Raw genomic sequence first — 17,626 nt, 5'->3', positions numbered from 1 at the left:
TGGAACCCTGTTCTATCTTAGTGTGAAACTTTGTATGGATAGCTTCGATCACCCTGTCAGCTGTCACTTTAATGTTCACCTAACCTAATAAGTTGTACCTAGGTAGTTGTACTTGGTAGCTTCAAGTTTCACTTTACATCCAAACCAACTCCTGTCTTCTTATTCTACGTTCTTATTCTACGTAATACTCTATACGATTGCTGACATCAGATTACGAATGCGACTAAAATATCATATATACCCCGATCATGAAGTAATGGGCCGCTAAAGCTGTTTCGCCATGGAACAGCCATTCTCCACCTCCAAAGTTACAGGTGCCTTTCATGAATCTCCCCTTTCAAGCTATGCGCCGGCCTTGCTAACCTGGCGCAGTCGAATATTTCGACCCCCACGATGTCTTCAAACTTCTCGCGCCTGGATTAGTGCCCCGACTACCTTTGCGCAACCTCCATTGGCAATCTCATGCTGGCCCCTTACGATCTATCGATACGCTTCACATCGAGCTCGTCTCCCCCGGCGACAAGACTTCTGTTACCTCCTCATTATCCCCACAACCTCCAACTCAGCAGCCTGATAGTGCTTCTTCCCGTGAAGATGGCTTTCAAACACAGATCGGAGCAGCATCGTCCTCTGACGCAGTCGACCTGGCTTCGAGTCGCAACAGTGCACCCGTGCGACGACACCAGATCCCTGGACTAAGGAGGACGCCTTACCTCAAGGTGCTACTAGTACGATGTGATGATAATGACTCTTATAAGGGACATGTAAGGCAGGAGATCCGTGATTGGGTAAAAAACCATACACCAACGACCGGCTCTAAGAGGAATACGACCGAGAACCACGATGCCTTCGAATGGCTTATCATTCATGTAGTCATACCGAACACAGTTGCTGCCACTCAACCACGAGACTCGGGCACCGTAACCGAAAAGGCCACAGCTGCTTCCAGATGGAGACCTGGGTCGAGCACGCTCCTCGAGAAGATGAGGTCTGATTTCAATGTTTCTAGTAAAGCGTCTTCAGATCGAATCGCTCAAATTCGAATCGGTGTCAACGATGTTCCGTACGATATTCTACCACGCGTGGTACCTGCAGTACCTAGTGGTTATACCGAAACGGAACAAGAAACTGAAAATTCCTGGACCGATCTTATATCTAAATTTCGCAGTCTCATTCTATCTAGTTTTGATCTACGCGTCACTCTATACGAGGAAGATATTAGAGAGAAGGACGCCCAGAGAAGTCTACCTGGGTGGAATTTCTGCACCTTCTTTATCCTAAAGGAGGGACTTGCTCGAGGCTTCGAAAGCGTAGGGTTAGTAGAAGATGCGTTAGTTGGGTATGATGAATTAAGTGTAGGTCTGGATGTGGTCGTTAAAGACCAAGCCTCGACAGGGGAAGAGTCTGCCGCAAATGCGCTATTAAGCTACACCGACGATATAAAACAAATCGCTCTCAAGGCTAAGGCCGCGATTGCTGGCGCTGGGGACGATGGCGAGGATGAATTAGTCGACCTGCAGTTCTCCCCAGCCGAGGGGGCCCAACATAAGGATTTATACCACGATATACCCATCAGCTCTACTAAAAAGTCGTATCGCGACATGATCGTCGCCAATAATGTTTCCGTTTTCGATTTTAGGTGTTACATCTTTTCGAGGCAAATAGCTCTCTTACTTCGGCTTGGGAACGCATGGTCGACGAGGGAAGAATTACTCGCGAAATTAAAAGAGCAACAGGAATCGGTTTTACACGGCGTTGCGCCTCGGGCACAGCCACCCAAGCAGAAGGAAAATGAACACGAGGATCTAACCATGCTTGCGGAGATATGCCGCCGCACACTTGACTTTATTCCCACAGTCTCCCAAGTTATGAGACATGATGTTTTTGCCGCACTTTCAGAGATGGCGAAAGCAAATGGAGATGACGATGCGATTCCAAAGCAATCTGATCCTCTTATATCAGAGATCGTCGATAACCTGGTGGCTTCCTTCGCCTTCTCCGTCGCACAGCAGATCCTAGCTCAGACTTCTACTAAGGCCCTGCCAATACCCCCATCTACTCTACCTACGCCTGACAGCCAAGAACAGAAAGCAACGATCCCTGAACCAAAGACGATGATGCATCCAGCTAGAAATTCGTCCTTGGCGATACGGACTGGTATTGGCGCCAACGTTGGTCGCCCGCCTCTAAGCCCAAACATATTCCCTGGTCGCAAGCCGAGTTTGACGGACGATCAAGGATCTACGTTCCTGAAAGCTGGGTTGGAAGAGCTCGCTGCTAAGAGAGCAGAGCTCTACATCTTATCAAGGAACATTCTCGCTGAATGTGGAAAGAAACGTGGGTGGACCGATGGGTGGGATAATGTCCCGGTCATGGGGGAGTCCAGCATGATCGACATGGTTGAAATTGACCTCGGAGATGATACAAAGAAAACACCGGAGGATGAGTCCTCGGCTGATCGTGAAGCTGTGGTTTCAATCTATGGCATTGGCAGTAAGCTGCTTAATACGGCGCTCGGCAATAGCGAGGACTTTTACCGTTTATATGAAATCCTTACTGACAAGGCATTACGGCATTATACTGTTGCAGACCATATTCACTCAGTAAAAACTAGCTTGGCAGACATTGCAGTTCTCAAGTACCACCTTGGCGACTATGCATCGGCTGCCGCCTCCTTTTGGGAAACAACCCCTTTCTTTGGTGAAAGTGGATGGAGCCTCCTCGAATTATCTATGTTGATAATGTACTCGAGGTGTCTTGAGAAGCTTGAACGCAAAGAAGAGTATGTCAAAGTTATGCTGAAACTCTTGACGAAGGCGGCTGCAGCAGAGAGAGACCGCCAGGAACAGAAGCTGGCGTTTCGTTTTGGGAAGACGGATGATACTGATTATCCGGACAGCGAAGCTATCAAGGGATCCTTGGACAGCCTGTTGTCAGCAACAAAGACATTACCGAACGAACTACGGATACCCCTTACCAGCTTCTTTTCCGTGATAGAGGTCGACGGCCCCCCAGAGTATCACCAAGACCGAGATTCCGTCTCTCTTAATCTGAAAGTGAGCAGTTTATTAGCAGACAATATCCAAATTGACACTGCGAGAGTACGGATTGTCAGTCCAAACAGTCGGTCCGCGAAAGAAATCTGGTTTGAGCTCCCGGAGCCAACAACATTCAAGCCGGGCAAAAACAAGCTCAAGCTAAGCAGCAATGTAAGTTGGAATCATGAAGCATCAAGTGAGATGGTATACTAATTGTAGCAGTCTGTGATTCCTGGATCCTATGAGATCGACAAAGTAGATATCGCAGCTGGTAACCTGCGTCTCCATCATGAACGCGAAGTAGGCCAACCCGTCAGCAAAGGGTTTGATACCTTTCGATCTCCATATGTTGTCATCTACCATAGAGCCGACACGCTAGACGCACGAATACATGCGTCCAAACATATCCAGTTAGATCGAAACACCACGGTAGATCTCGACTTAGACTCTGGCTGGAACAGCTTGAATAGCGCAGAGATTCGAGTCAAGTCGGCTACAGGAGGTCTAAGACTTCTCACTAGCGAGGCAAAGTGTATCAATTCTTCCGTGGATTTCTCTAAACCTCCAGAGGCTGGCCTCTTTTGTTTTGACTCAATACCTAAGAACCAAACTGTTCGAATCCGCTTTCCATATACTGTAGAACAGGAAAGTCTCAACATATCCATACGCGTTGAAGTATCTTACACCACGGATAATGGCACATTCTTCTTCTCGAAGACCCCTATTATTGATACTGCTCTCGCTCTTGGCGTCAACGTCCAAGACGTTTTCAAACACAAAGCACTTTACTCTCGCTTCACCGTCTCCACTGCGAGTCACATCCCGCTACGGTTGTTTAAGAGCGAACTGATTGCGTCAGATGTGTTCGAGTCGGAGTTTGGTACATCGCCTAGTGCCCCTGTCGTCGTATTTCCGAAGCAACCAGCTAGCCTTCTTTACAAAATTAAGCGTAAACCAGGCGTCAAGATCAACTCCAAAACCAAGAAGACGCTGTATCTTAGAATATGTTACAGTGTCTTACAAGATGAAGTCGTATCCCTATTCGAGGACTCGTTAACCGAGTCTTTGGAAGACAATCCGCTACGCCCCTTTTCCCGACTTCTTTGCTCAACTATAGCGCCTCACGTACGACGCAGCCTTACGGGATACGAGCTAGAACGCGCGGCTCTGCTCCGATCAGTACCTACCGTATTCTTGTCGTCGGTCAATTGGGCGAAATACTTCACGGGGCTAGGTAAGACGCCGGACGGAGTTGATTACTCACAGGCTTTGGTATCTTTTCTCCGCACTTGGCAGACTGAGAATCCCAGATTGGTGTTCGAAACGGCCTCTGTCCCCGCCGAGCCCATTTCGATCCTCATTCCAGTGGACATACCATCCTTGACCATCGTCCACACAGCGGATATCCGCCTACAGAACCCCCCCAAGCCATCTCTCGCCTTCCCTTCCTCGCTGTCCAACTCGGTCACGCCCACAGTGTACACCAACCAGCTACTCCCTGCTGTTCTGTACCTAAAGTGGACCCGCATATGGGATACCACGACGCCAACCTCCGAACAAGCCGACCTCGAGTTCAGCTACGAGCTCGCCGCACCCCAAGACACCTGGCTCCTCGGCGGGCGGCGAAAGGGCCACTTCGTCATCCCCGCCCCCTCCGACGACGCACCCTCCAGCATCAGCAGCACCCCCGACACCGAGGCCGCCATCCCCATCCTCCTGATCCCCCTCCGCGAGGGCTGGCTCCCCTACCCCACCGTCGACATCCAGGAGATCCGACCCCTCGATGACCCGGTCGCCGTCGCCACCACGCCGCTCGTACCGGGGCAGTCGCACTTCGAGACGGATTCGAGGAACCTCGGCGAGACGGTACGGGTGGTGGCGGATAGGACGCGCGTTACGCTGAGCTTGGACGCGAGTGGGCCGGCGGGGGGGCCGCTGGTGTTGGATGTGGAGAGGAGGGCGGATATTGAGGTGGATATTGGGAGGGTTGTTGCCTAGGTGCCCTAGGTACTGGGTGATTACAAAGAAGCTTGAAGCTTGTTGCTAGGTAGATTACTATTCTAACCTAGTAAACTAGCTAAGCTACCTCTTAGGTGGTGGTGGGGGAATGGATGCTAAAATGGAAATGGACTGATTGGATGATGTGATGGGTTAGGTACATAGGTTAGTGGTAGGTAGTACTAGGTAGACGTGAGAATGAAGCCATATTACTACTGGTACCTAGTAACTATCTGCCCCTGTAGATCTAACCTAGCTACCGGTATGTAATCGTAGATTTTGAGGCCCGTGAAGTAGACATTTGAGACGGTACCTAGTGTTGTAGATAGCGCAGAGGAGGAAGTTCTGCCAGTTTCTTCACGACAATAGATCTGGGGGGTATCATTTTTTTGTTCATTGTAGTACCTAACCATTTTCTATCCATCTCCTTCTCCTTGTATTTTCCTTTTCCCATTTTTCCTCATACCTACAGCACATCACTGTACTACCTACCCAGGGTACATAATCTCATGGCCGACAAACGGTTAGATACCTTATCCGTCTACTCAGCAAGCAAGCCATCCAAATCAGGCGGGTTATACGGATTCCACCGATCCATCTCGTGCACGGGGATTTTCCCCTGGGCCCTCCACTTGGCCTCGAGCCGCGCGATCGTCTCCTGCATGTTATCCCAATCGAGCTCTTCTTTTATCTTCTCGGTCTCGAAGCCCCAGTCGTTATCATCATCGTCGTCGTCGTCGTCGTCGTCGCTACCATTATCTTCTTCGGCGGGGGCACGCAGTAGCGCCTCCCGAGCCTTGGCAACCCGCGCGGCGGCCTCGACACCGATGCACAGCTGGGCGTCAAACTTGCCCAGCCCTTCTTCCTTGCCGCTGCCATCATTCTCGGCACCCGCGATGCTGGCCAGGGCGGCAAGGCCGAGGTACGCGTGGTACACGTCCGGGGGGGCGCCGGGGTGCTTGCCAAAGCCGCCGATCATGTGCTGGGTCTTCTCCAGGATGAATTTCCGGGCGGGGCCGCGATCGATAATCTCGCCCGCGCCGAGCATCGCCAAGGTGCCGCTGACCCACCACGTGTAGCAGGTGTCGGCGACCTTGTTCAGGCGGCCGTTGAATCCCACTGTTGGCTCTGCGTCGGATATAGTCAGTGTGGATAGATCGGGGGGTGTATTGTCTTCGGCATCTTCGTTTTCGTCGGAGTCGTCGGAGTCAGGGTCGGAGTAATTGAATTGGCGACAGGCGAGAAAATGTACTAGAGCGGGAATGGAAGGAATACCGGCGTGAAGGTACCGGTCAGGTTCCGTGGCGGAGTTGGGGTTGGCGAGATCGAGCAAGGAGAGAGCTGCTACGGCGCAATATGCATACCCGGCGTGGCTCTCATGCATCGAAGTCTCGGATACACCCCCGTCAAAGGTTTGGCCTCGTCGGATGTGCGCCACGAGCGCATCGATGTTGAAATCCTCGCCGGCTTCGGCGCCGCCAAGAGCCCATCTGATGGTAGCAGCCAGGTAGCAATACCGCATATCTCTGCCTCCTCCTACGAAGCCATCCTCGTCGATGATCTCCCCAAAACTACCGTCCTCTCTCTGCAGCTTCTTGAGCCAGCGGAGTGTCTTTATTCGGTGGACACCGTCGAATGCTTTGGTGCCGTCGTCTTCAGCCAAGACACCTAGCATAAGGAGGGCAAAGTAAGTGGCGGCGATGTTGGCATTAGCCGGGTCACGCGCGGATTCGGTCTTATTCGCAGCATCCCACTTGGTGGTGTATACTTTTGGCAGAACATGGTGGGGTGAGCCGCAAAAGCCACCTTGGGGATGTTGTAGGGAGAGAATCCAAGCGCGGATGCGAGTACGATCTTGTCGGGTTATGAGAGAGGCCCTAACGGGATCACTTGGGGGCTCGGAGTAGGAAGAAGAAGAAGATAAGAGGTCGAGGGCGGCTACTATGAAAAAGCCAAGTGTAAGTCGACTGCTATCGTTGCTCGTATAATGGTGGGGGAGAACGGAGCGGAAACATCGTTGCCAGTATCTAGTATGCCGAGCTGTGTCGAGGGGAGGGTTTTCTGAAGATGGGGTCATGGTGATGTCAGTTTGGGTGTTTCTATGCTTTTTGTTTTTGTTTTTGTTTTTGTATCCAAATAATATCCAAATAATATTCAAATAAAAAGAAAGTAACTAATAACTAACTTTAACTCATGGCAACTTCAATCAAGTTCAATGTTCAAGTTGAATGCCCCGCCATGCCCCTCCATGTGGCTACTGCCGCTGACACTAAGTACACATTCGGCATAGTACGATCTTGAAGTATTGAGTACTGAGGCACAAGATGAAACAAGCCACAACATCCTGGTCCTTCAATGGTCCAGGCCCGACACGAATACATCTACATCTAGGTACATCTACAATCTAGTTACATCTTAGTATCTTACACATGTACATCCAACATACGTGTCGCAGGCCGGTACACTTCAAAGTTGCTTCTTTCAACTCCATTTTCAACCACTCCACCATATTGAAGCAAACACTCGTTCTTTTCTTCATATTAACTACGACAAGTCCGACAAGTGCGACGAGAAGACAAAAGCCACAAAGGCCACAAAGGCCACAAACAGTACAAGTGAACAAAAGAACATAAATCAACTGTCCTCGTTCAATGTCTATCACGGGCATCGTGACCTATTTCTCGGCCCCATCACCACTATTCAACCATCCACCTATACATTAGTTACGCCTATACCTACACATATAGGTGTATAGGTATACGGCAAGAGATTACCATTGACCCGCATCGAAGAATAATATCATTCCGCCACGAATTTGTACCAACATGGCCCTCATATCCGTCAAAACCATCATCACCTCCCTCTCCCTCTTCCACATCACCCTCGCCTACTTCTTCTACACCAACCCCAATGCCATCGCCGACCAAGCCCTAGTCTGGGTACTAGGAGAGGCCATGGGCATGGTGAGTTCTCCCCTTCTGCATTTCGCATATCCTCGGAACGAACAAACTTACTAACCTTCAAAACCCCAGTCGCACACGACAGCCTTCGCAACCCCCAGCGTCCCCTCCTCCTTCCTCGCCATCGTCCTCCTCCTCACCGGGCTCTCCGACCTCCTCACCCTCTCCATGCCCGAAGAGATCTGGCTGATCCACTACTGGGGCTCGCAGGCGCCCCTGCGCATAACCCTCTTCGCCTCCCTCTCGCTCTTCTCCTTCTTCTCCGCTCCCTCCCACGGCCGCTCCGGCCCCGGCCGCATGTCGCACCCCCTCGCGCCCCCCTCTAGCGCCGCCACCCCCTTCGCCACTTTGACCGGCGCCGACGGCCTGCGCAACCGTGTATTTTTCACGTTTGCGTTCCTCGAGTTCTTGTGCTGGTTCTGGGCTTGGGTCACGCTCAAGGAGGAGGTCGGCCGCTTTAACTCGAAGAAGAGGAGGAGGGGGAGCAGTAGCAGTAATGGTGGCTTCCGGGGCTGATGGGAGCAATCGCTTACCTACCTGGGCAACAAATTAGCTAGAGTAGCTGGACCGAAAGAAGACAGCTTGAACAACGATTATGTTGGCATGAATCAAAGTATATTCGCATTACCATTCTACTACCCCAGTGGAGGACTACGATTCGATTTTCGCGACACTCTTTCAGCAGGATCTTCGTGAAGCTTATCATGCATAGCCTGCTTGGGTCAGATGCATAACGGGCAGGGACAATAGGTGTATCTATTTTCGCGGCATTGGGCATTGGGCATTAGGCATTAGGCATAGGGTTCACTAATCGGCGCGGGAGATTGCTAAACACATAGATGGACGCGGAACGGCGAAGAGCCTAACCTAGGCCAGTACTTAGATTAGGACATGGAAGATACCCCCTTTTCTTCTCTTGGACGTTAGTTACGCATGCCTACCTACCTACCTAGGTACCTATTCACGGAATGTAATTAATAAAGACTCGCGTTAAAGTGTGTGTATGATCAGTTCTTTTTCATTAGTTCTCTGATATCTGCATGTGGTACCTTATGTACTAAGCTTGGGCGTCCCGTATTTACAACTTGGAAGAGTCCAGGTGTCTCGAGCCACACCGGCCAGCAACAACGTTCCATGCCTGATAGTACCTATGCATGCCTTTCGCATTGGGTTCTCTTTTTCGTCGCATCTTGCATTTTTCTTTTCATCGTCTTGCATGCATCTCTTTTTCATTCATGTCACATCATCCGTATTTCCCCCATCGTCCATGCATCCATCCATATTACCCCTTTTTCTTCCCGATCCCCTTCTCTCCCCGTTTTTTAAAAGGAAAATACCACCCATCGCCTAAACGAGAAACACGTCGGAGAAAGCTTTCATGATGATGATTCATCTTGAAATATCAAGCTCCCTGTTCTGGATAGTAAATTAGGACATTGTCGACGAAGATTAGGTAAGTAGGTACCTAATAATAAGATGCAAGAATCGAAATGCGTATTCGGAGAGGTAATTATTGCAACCTCCAGTGTTGGGGAATGAAATAGGATGCCAGGTGCTCAGTAGGTGATGAAGACTCAGTCGAACTTGACGTTGGCCCATCCCCTCATGACATCTTGCCAGGATGCGCTAACTGAATCTCCCCACAACTCGGCTTTCGCTTTGGGCACAATGGCCTTAAGCTTCTCAGTCATCTCAACTTTGAAGTCCTTGTTCTGGTCGTATGGATTGGGGGAGTCGTCCAAGGCCCATTCGCATAAGCGATCCCTCCAACCGTTGACGTTGTCGAGATAGCTTTTAAGGAGCTTGATGCGCGCCTTGATCGTATTCTCTGATTCGGTTGCTGCTGCTGTCATCTTCTTGATCTCAGGCGCCAGCCATGCAAGGTCAGCCGCAGTACGGCCCTTGTCCATGTTCTTCGCCTTCTCGGCAGCGGCTGTGAGATAGTTTGCCGTGTACTTGACGGCGATGATCGATTCGCGTAGCATGCCCATAGCATGTAAAGCCGCGAAGCCGTGGAACCCGGATCTTTTGGATTGTATGTTATTAGGTACGGCTAGGAAGTCATGGGTCTGGCCCTCGAGTGTCTGCACAATCCCCGTAACGATATGGCGGATAAGGTCGCGAATTTGATTGGTAGGTGCTGAAACAATTGCATGTTCCATGATGTTCTGCACTGCGCTTGCGAGTCTGTATACGATGCTATGATACCAGTTCTCCGCTGAAGTGAGTGTTGCTTTGAGGTCCTCTTGTTGGCGACATAGTTTGGCTTTCTCTTCTACCGAAAGCTTCGAGTCGGCAACGCCTAGAATGGTCCTCATGCTATTTTCTAGGTGACAAGAAGCGGCGACTGCATATTTCCAGTCGAGTTGTATGATCTGTCCGGCCTTTGATGGCTTATACTCTTTCGGCTGCACATAACAAACAAAATCGAGGAAGCGTTCAGCTAGAAGTCCAAGGTGGGCGCGAGTGCCCTGATAACCCAGTTAGAATTGACTTGACCACTGGAACGAGAAATGTCACTTACCGTTGGGAGAGGTCCATAGTTTACAATAGCGTGTATAGGCTTCGACTTCTCTCCACCCACGTACTCCTCGGTGTTCTTGCGACGTGGTATAGCATAGGCATTGTAGTCAGTAATGTCTACGAGGTCATGCTCGATCGAGAGGTTTCCTTTCAAGTTAGCTTCGTTTGATTCCTTAGTATGGGGGCATAGCTCGACTTACGAACAAGGCAGTTGTCATCAATACAGGTCTCGATCTTGCCTGCTTTCATCCGCAAGCCTCGCCGTTCCTCTATTACGGCCATCACCAATGTACAACTTGCTGTCTGCTTCTCAGCAAACTGTATCATCGACCCAATACTCGGATAAGTTCCCATTTCTAGAGAATTCATAATCCTCTTAGGAATAGTGCTCCTCAGCCCTCTTGTGAAATGCACCATGAAAGGTTCGACGGGATTGTCATAGCTGCGACCCGATAGGAAAACTCCGGGGGCGATGGAAGACAACCGATCAATATAGAGCAACCCTAAGGAATCGAGCAATGCATTTTTTATGTCCAGTCCACCCCAAAGGGCCTTAGCACGGGCCACACATCCCATCAGAAGGTATAGCTTGGCCAGTAATAGAGAATGTGTCGTGGTTTTAGGCAAGGGGGTGCTCGCGTGGAAGTCCAGCCATAGGACAGCTTGCAGGAACAATTGGATGTCTGCGTTGAACAGAGAACTATTTCCTTGCGGCGAAGGCCCACGTCCAAGTCTTGCAAGCTTCAAGAGACATGTAGCACCAACCACTGCGATATCTGAAAGTGGATTCACGCTTTGTTTAGGCAGTATATTTTGAGTGAGATTGTCGTCGTCCATGCCAGACTTATAAGCCTCAAGGGCACTAATCGCGATTGACCGAAGACAATAGACACAGTCAGATCCTTCTAATGCATTATCACAGAGCTCGCATGTCAAGCCACCCTCCGTTGCAATTGAGTACCGCATGCTCAAGCTGATGGACATTAACATAATGCCTTGGAAATGGTCGGCACACTGATAAGTAAGAGTCAGCTAAGTCCACTATCGGCAAAATCCTGAACAAGTAATAAATTACCTTAATGCCGCGGGTACGAAGAGAATTTAGGAGTAGAGCAAGCTCTGCCTTGCTTAAAGTCCCGAAGAAGGACATAGCTTCGGTCAAACACTGAGGGTCCTGGTAGTGCTTGATAACGTAACTGGTAAGGTTGATGATCCGTGTAGAGGAGCCACGGCCTAGCGCTGCCTGTGTATCTCTCTCAAAAAGAATACACATCGCAAGAAGATCATATGCTTTTTGGAATATGGGTTTCATGCACTCGGCTCTCACCAAAGCCTTAGCCATCTTGTCACATAACTGGCGAACCTTTTTGAAAGCCCTAGTAAAAGTAAGCGTCTAAGGTATTCAAGTGTGTTGGGAAACTTACCGCTTGCGGTCTGGCTGAAGGCTGGCTGCGCGAAAAAGGATCATTAGTAACTCATATTCGCAGCATGCGTTGACATAGGCATGATCCTTTAAGCTGCGTCCAGGCCTAGCCTTTTCTATAGCTCGAACTAGGTCCTTTTTAACTGACGACTCCGCCGTAGATGAGTTTTGTTGTGCTTCATCCTTTGCCAGTGCACGCAAACTGATCACATTCTCGTCCGCTTCAATGGCGGAAGCCTCGTTCTGACAAATCCGGGTCGCTTCTTCTAGAATCTGCTTCGCAACCTGGAAGACGTAATCCCAGGCAGGCAGATCTTGTAGGTAGTTCATGAGGCTCCAATAAGGCTCAAAATGGCCAGCTTCGAGAAACGCAAGAGGACCATACTCAGGCTTCTTGAACAACTCCGCGTTGTCTTTTGGCTCGCAGTGAGTTAGACGAATAATGAGCCACATCCACCCTTCGGATTCATCATTGGCACCCCTAGAAACATAATAACCCGAACCAGCAGTCTGAATGCTACAATCAGCTTTCTATCCGTAGTAGAACAATGGATCTCGAACACTCACCATGACACGGAAGTCAAAGGCCTTATCAGCCTGAGCTCTCGCAAGAGATCCAAAAATCTTCCTGCTGTTCTCGGGACAATCATCTGATAGCTAATTCGAGTTAGGATTCGGAGTATTAACAGCTCATGAGTGCTAGTTCCTTACAGCGTATTGATGGGTGGCCAGTATGTATCGAAACAGAAATTTATGCTCGCTCCCAAAATTCTTGTGCAATGATGCTGCAATCTGGATATAAATGTCAGCGAGCTTGGGGCTTCAAGGCCAAGGTAGAGTTTACCTGCTGAGCATTTTTCCAATCCGAATTCCAAACACAAGCGTCGAGGCAGCGGCTGCAAGATGCCTGATCCTTTGGAATGGCTTTCACTAGCCTTGCGCGCAACGCACCGATCGTTTCCGAGTACTTGATGTCTACTCGATGGCAAGCGAGCTCGTAGAGATCAAGAGTATCGACATCCGTAATAATAGTCTTGTCCTTGACCATGGCCTCAACTGCCACCTTTCCAGCGTTACGGTCTGCAACATTGTCACTCTGTGATTTAGCAGCAACTTCAACAGCCTAGAGGAATACATTTGGTTAGCTTCGTGCAAAGGGGGGAAAAGAAAAAGAAAGGCTTGGAATTTAGGAGGATATCGCTAGATGGTTTTATGCAAAGGCAAAGTGTGAATGCAATTTGCCCAAAGTCATCAGCACATCAGTCTGTGTAGGCAGCCCGTAGACTAGGAATCCTGTCGTTGTCCCATCATGAAGAACCCCTGAGCAGAATCAGGGGGAGGGGTAATCATGATATAAGCTATCCGAAAACATAATTCTCAAGCTCTTGATAATATACCAGAAAAATCTGTAAATATGAGGCAGTGGAATCTCTACTTACCAAGTAGTAAGGATCTTTAGTGACTCTGTATCGTTGCCTTGCTAGATTGGCCGCATTCACCCATTGTTCATCACCAAACGAGGTCTGCAAGACAGCAGGAGTTGATGGCTTGAGGCTAACAGGCCTTGGAGCCGGAGGTATCAACGGCGGCTTCATAATGATTGATCACTGGCGCCGGGATGTGGAAATAGGCAGGTATAATTTGACTATTTCAGAAGTGATGGGGATGATGGTAAAGTGTCTAAAAGTGTGAACATAGAAGAGAACGACAGTGGGGTATCATTGCAAGAGGGAATACAATGCAAATTCGTACATTAAAAATCGAATAAAAGGAAAAGTATTTCTTGATTTTTCGAGAATGGATACGGAATAACTACTGACAATAAAATAATCTCCAAGTATTTATTGTACCATAGTGGGTAATGAATAGTGAACGACGGAATATATGATATCCATTGATGTCCGGGTCTGGTTCTCTTACAAGATTTAAAGGCGAACATTGAACATTGAACATTGAAATTTGGTAGGTTCAATGTTAACTAAACGGCGCCAAATTCTGCCTGAGGAACAAATCTACGCATGCCCCTCCATGTACCCGAAGTTGTGCCGGATGTAAATACCTATTCACCTCACTGGGACTGAATCCGACTGATACATGCAACTGCCTGCAGCCTCACCCTCACTTTCACCTTCCGTCTCGGTTAGAAATGTGCATATATTCCCGTTGCATGCCTGGCATCTTGACCTGAACCTTATCTATTTATAAACGCCATTGATCCATCAATAATCAACACAACTTGAACCTAAGTAGTATACACATCCTCATGAGTTCTAAGGTTGTACCTATCATTGAAAACTTTTCTTCATTCAAGTTCGTTCATTGACGATACTTTTACGATATGCTAGTAGTACTACATAGTCCGAATCTCAGCCCATTCTCTGATTCTCATCACTTCCGGCTACTGGAGACGCACGCATATTTGGACCATTCTCAAGTCCTAGAGCAATCTAGCCGAAAATAGATCCTCCTTCCTTCTTGCGCTTGTTGATCTTTTTTGCATGAAGCGTCAGTATATCTAACCAGTCATATTATAGACCCTATATCATATGGACTCATCAACTCACCCATTCCTTTTTACATGCGCGATACGCCCTGCCATTCGCATTAGCACTCATGGCCGAGCAACCACATCTCACTGCCTAGTCCCACTACAGGTATCATCCAGATAAAGGAGCGAAGGCCTCAGGAAGACTCACTCAAAATAATCGGTACACATTTGCCTATCGCCAGCGTTTCGGTTCAGACACCGGATGCTGCGCGCGGCAGCTGCTTGGCAAGGGTCAAAGTATTCGCTCTTGGATTTGCTGTCGCAAATATTGTCAGTGAATATTGTACTGATTGAATTGGAATTTGTCATTACCATGAACCTACTTTTCGAACTTTTGCTTTGACTCCTTACCCCAAGGATCTGCTTTGGAGTCATCTTTTGAAGACATTTTGAGCCACGGAATAATGCGTATGAGGTGGAATGAAGCTTAAAAGCTTCCACGTTCGGTTCAGCGCCAACTTATCAGCATATGTACTAGGTTAACCTAGGTACAGTACTTTGTAAGTACCACAATAAAGTTTCAGGGATTACCTAATGCCACCCAGGCACTGTATTTAGGTGCTATGTAAAGTGGTCTAAGCGTCACCTCCCCCTTTCAAGTTCAAGCCCTTAAAAAGGGGGTAATCATCACCATCACACTCTTAATATCACAAACACATTTTTTTGCTAATTTGAACAGGAACAAAATATATCTTTCTAACTAATGAAAACTTGTGTAGGCAAACAAGTAGTCTCATAGATCTCCCGATCTCATGCCGGTACCTACCTAACTACCTAACCTAGTCATATATGTGAAGCATACTAACCTAGGAATCTAGGTTGATTCTCACATTTCTGCGTACTCATTGACACTCGAATTGTTTACCGCAAATCTCTCCTTATGAACCAATACACCAGCCTTGTCAACCCTGATCTGCTCTGTCCAAAATCTGACCTCGACCCCAAACTCTGTGATATTTGATCCAATGAGCGCGCTAGTCTTGTTCGTCCATTCATCCAAAACCTCATTATCCTTGGCTCCATACCAAAGGATCGTGTAAGCTTCCTGGTGCGGATTTGGCACCTGCCTGAATTCTGCTAGGGGAAGGAGCTCAAGAGTGACGTTGGTCGACTTGTCTGGCTGGGCAACTTGTGTGATGTTGTCAATGAAGTTGAGCCTACCAAGGAGGGCTAGCCATAGACCTTCGATGCAAGCAGAGCAGAAGCTTGCAGAATAGGTGTTGCGCATCAGGCAGAGATCGTTCGTGGGGCGGTATGTGGTTATGTTTTCATCGGAGAATCTAGACAAAGGATCACAATATCAGCGAGATATGATAAATATAGGCAGGCCAGCTCATGCTGATCTAGGAGACTTACGTAGGATAAAGTCCATGGTATTGCGGATCGAAATTAAACCTAGAGTTACCAAAATGTTAGAAAACAGCGCAACCTCAAGCAAGATAGCAATCAACTCACTCTTCGCCGTACTCTATTACTTCAAGGTTGCAAAGCTGCGCGCTCCCCTGAATCTCCTCGTTGAGAAGGGTGAACCTCACCTCATGCTCCCCCGGAGAAAGCGCCGAATCAATCTTCATGTTGTAGATGTACCGATCTACTCCGACTTCCGGGTTGATCTCCCAGCCCACGTCCTTGCCATCGATCTCCACGAGCAAGTCGCTGCTGGCTGTCATCCCGCTCACACTGACCTGGAGAAGGTGAGTGGCGTAGGTGCCGGCCGAGGTAAAAGTCTGGCTCCAGCTCTGCGACGTGTTCAGCAGCGTCCAGGGGTATGCTTGTATCGGCATGTTGGAGCGCTGGATGTTCGGCTCAGTCGACGGGTCAGTGTACCACTGCGTCCAGGGAACCTCATCAGTGGACTGGGCCGCGTTGACGCCGCTGTAGATAGCGCCTCCGTCATATTCTTCACCGATATTTATGATGGAATGGCCTAGTTCGTGACGGATGATCGCCGGGCCGTTGATAGGAGAAGCCGTCACGACGCTATGAGATTCAGTAAAGAGCTCAAGTTAAGAGAGTTTGGAGCTTACGTGAATTCACCGCCCAGCCCTCCATATAGTGGGTCGTTCCCAAGGAGAATAGGAAAATCACACGCTTCTGTCGATTCACAGGCAGCGCGAGCTACATCTTCTTTATCGTAATATACACCACGCAGCTCAGTGCCATCTCGATAAAGCCCGTAAACGGTACTGTGATAATGTCTTGTAAGCGACCAAAAAAGCACAAGATCACAGGCTGGGAAGCACTCACTCTAGAGGTTTCCCACCGGTACCAACGCCGCTCTGTTAAGAGGTTAGACATAGGAATTATCATAATAGGTGCATTGCAGTTCAATTTACGTACTTCCGCACTCGGCGAGAACCCAGCCCAGAAGTTCAATGTAGGGAGCACGTCAACAAATGTCTGTCCAACTGTGACATTGTTTGCGAGGAAGAGAGCATCAGCAAAGAATTTGTCTTTCTCTTCCTCGGTATCTATATCGTATCCAACATCGCGTTAGTTGAGAGATGAATTTCAATTTTACGATAGCATATCAATTACGTACATCCATCGCCGAAGAAAATTAGATCGACGCGGTTGCTCGACGGCCCGTTCACAATGAGAGGCCGGATCTCTAGAGGCGGCGGAGGGACATCCTGCCTCACTTCCAAATAAGGAACACCGTCGACCTTGTGGTTTGCTGCAAATTTACCCTCCCATTGATGCTCACAGCTATGCCCCAGGGCGATACGCGCTGTCGCGGCGAGAAGGACGACGATATTCTCGAGATTCTTCATCGTGGAGGTTGTGATGAGCGAGCGGGGAAAAGATGAAAGCGGTGAAATCTCGTATTCGAGATTCAGCAGCACCCGTTTAAATCATACCTATGTTCTCCATCATCTCGAGGCCCGCCGCACCCGGATTATCACTCCAACATTTGGGATAAATCTACCTTCCAGAAGCAGGGTTCAACGTTCCAATGGATATCATATATATATCTAACTACCTACCTAGGTTAGGTATACACACTAGGTAGATAGGTAGATAGGTGGGCGTGGTGGGCGTGGTGGCCCGTTATTGCCAAGTCTCATATCTGCCAAGAACATGCGAATGTAACCTGAGTGCCGAGAAGATATTCGGGATACTCGTAAACTCGGTG

General features: G+C 48.8%; 6 protein-coding genes across 6 annotated transcripts; 2 read left to right on the top strand and 4 right to left on the bottom strand.

Annotated features, from left to right (window-relative positions):
- Nucleotides 1–66: 66 nt before the first annotated feature.
- Nucleotides 67–5,257, top strand: GGS25DRAFT_467468 (trafficking protein particle complex subunit 10). Its single transcript, XM_049259002.1, has 3 exons — nucleotides 67–314; nucleotides 373–3,209; nucleotides 3,261–5,257. Exons 1-3 carry the CDS (start codon nucleotides 281–283, stop codon nucleotides 5,034–5,036), a joined length of 4,647 nt encoding a protein of 1,548 aa, XP_049120844.1. The 5' UTR covers nucleotides 67–280; the 3' UTR covers nucleotides 5,037–5,257.
- Nucleotides 5,001–7,214, bottom strand: GGS25DRAFT_2209 (terpenoid cyclases/Protein prenyltransferase). Its single transcript, XM_049256959.1, has one exon. The coding sequence runs from the start codon at nucleotides 7,111–7,113 to the stop codon at nucleotides 5,578–5,580; it is 1,536 nt and encodes a 511-aa protein (XP_049120843.1). The 5' UTR covers nucleotides 7,114–7,214; the 3' UTR covers nucleotides 5,001–5,577.
- A 492-nt stretch (nucleotides 7,215–7,706) lies between these two features.
- Nucleotides 7,707–8,988, top strand: GGS25DRAFT_2129 (increased loss of mitochondrial DNA protein 1). The gene is made up of 2 exons (XM_049256890.1): nucleotides 7,707–7,999; nucleotides 8,069–8,988. The coding sequence occupies exons 1-2, from the start codon at nucleotides 7,862–7,864 to the stop codon at nucleotides 8,510–8,512; spliced, it is 582 nt and encodes a 193-aa protein (XP_049120842.1). The 5' UTR covers nucleotides 7,707–7,861; the 3' UTR covers nucleotides 8,513–8,988.
- A 486-nt stretch (nucleotides 8,989–9,474) lies between these two features.
- On the bottom strand, nucleotides 9,475–13,616 carry GGS25DRAFT_2134 (N-acetyltransferase B complex non catalytic subunit-domain-containing protein). The gene is made up of 9 exons (XM_049256899.1): nucleotides 13,382–13,616; nucleotides 12,787–13,065; nucleotides 12,654–12,734; nucleotides 12,510–12,599; nucleotides 11,944–12,452; nucleotides 11,595–11,895; nucleotides 10,720–11,533; nucleotides 10,521–10,666; nucleotides 9,475–10,467 (listed from the first exon to the last, which is right to left on the bottom strand). Exons 1-9 carry the CDS (start codon nucleotides 13,535–13,537, stop codon nucleotides 9,571–9,573), a joined length of 3,273 nt encoding a protein of 1,090 aa, XP_049120841.1. The 5' UTR covers nucleotides 13,538–13,616; the 3' UTR covers nucleotides 9,475–9,570.
- A 431-nt stretch (nucleotides 13,617–14,047) lies between these two features.
- On the bottom strand, nucleotides 14,048–14,991 carry GGS25DRAFT_467463 (uncharacterized protein). The gene is made up of 4 exons (XM_049259001.1): nucleotides 14,814–14,991; nucleotides 14,639–14,746; nucleotides 14,507–14,534; nucleotides 14,048–14,431 (listed from the first exon to the last, which is right to left on the bottom strand). The coding sequence occupies exons 1-4, from the start codon at nucleotides 14,876–14,878 to the stop codon at nucleotides 14,390–14,392; spliced, it is 243 nt and encodes an 80-aa protein (XP_049120840.1). The 5' UTR covers nucleotides 14,879–14,991; the 3' UTR covers nucleotides 14,048–14,389.
- An 88-nt stretch (nucleotides 14,992–15,079) lies between these two features.
- On the bottom strand, nucleotides 15,080–17,264 carry GGS25DRAFT_526695 (IgA peptidase M64-domain-containing protein; the record flags this gene model as incomplete). The annotated part of the gene is made up of 7 exons (XM_049265035.1): nucleotides 15,080–15,770; nucleotides 15,847–15,885; nucleotides 15,946–16,470; nucleotides 16,518–16,676; nucleotides 16,738–16,769; nucleotides 16,831–16,961; nucleotides 17,033–17,264. 7 exons carry the CDS (start codon nucleotides 17,262–17,264, stop codon nucleotides 15,317–15,319), a joined length of 1,572 nt encoding a protein of 523 aa, XP_049120839.1. The 3' UTR covers nucleotides 15,080–15,316.
- Between the last annotated feature and the right edge of the window lie 362 nt (nucleotides 17,265–17,626).

This window comes from Hypoxylon fragiforme (genome assembly GCF_022984875.1).
Source record: "Hypoxylon fragiforme strain CBS 206.31 chromosome Unknown GGS25scaffold_1, whole genome shotgun sequence".
NCBI classification, from domain to species: domain Eukaryota; kingdom Fungi; phylum Ascomycota; class Sordariomycetes; order Xylariales; family Hypoxylaceae; genus Hypoxylon; species Hypoxylon fragiforme.
This window is presented reverse-complemented; position numbering and strand designations above follow the sequence as displayed.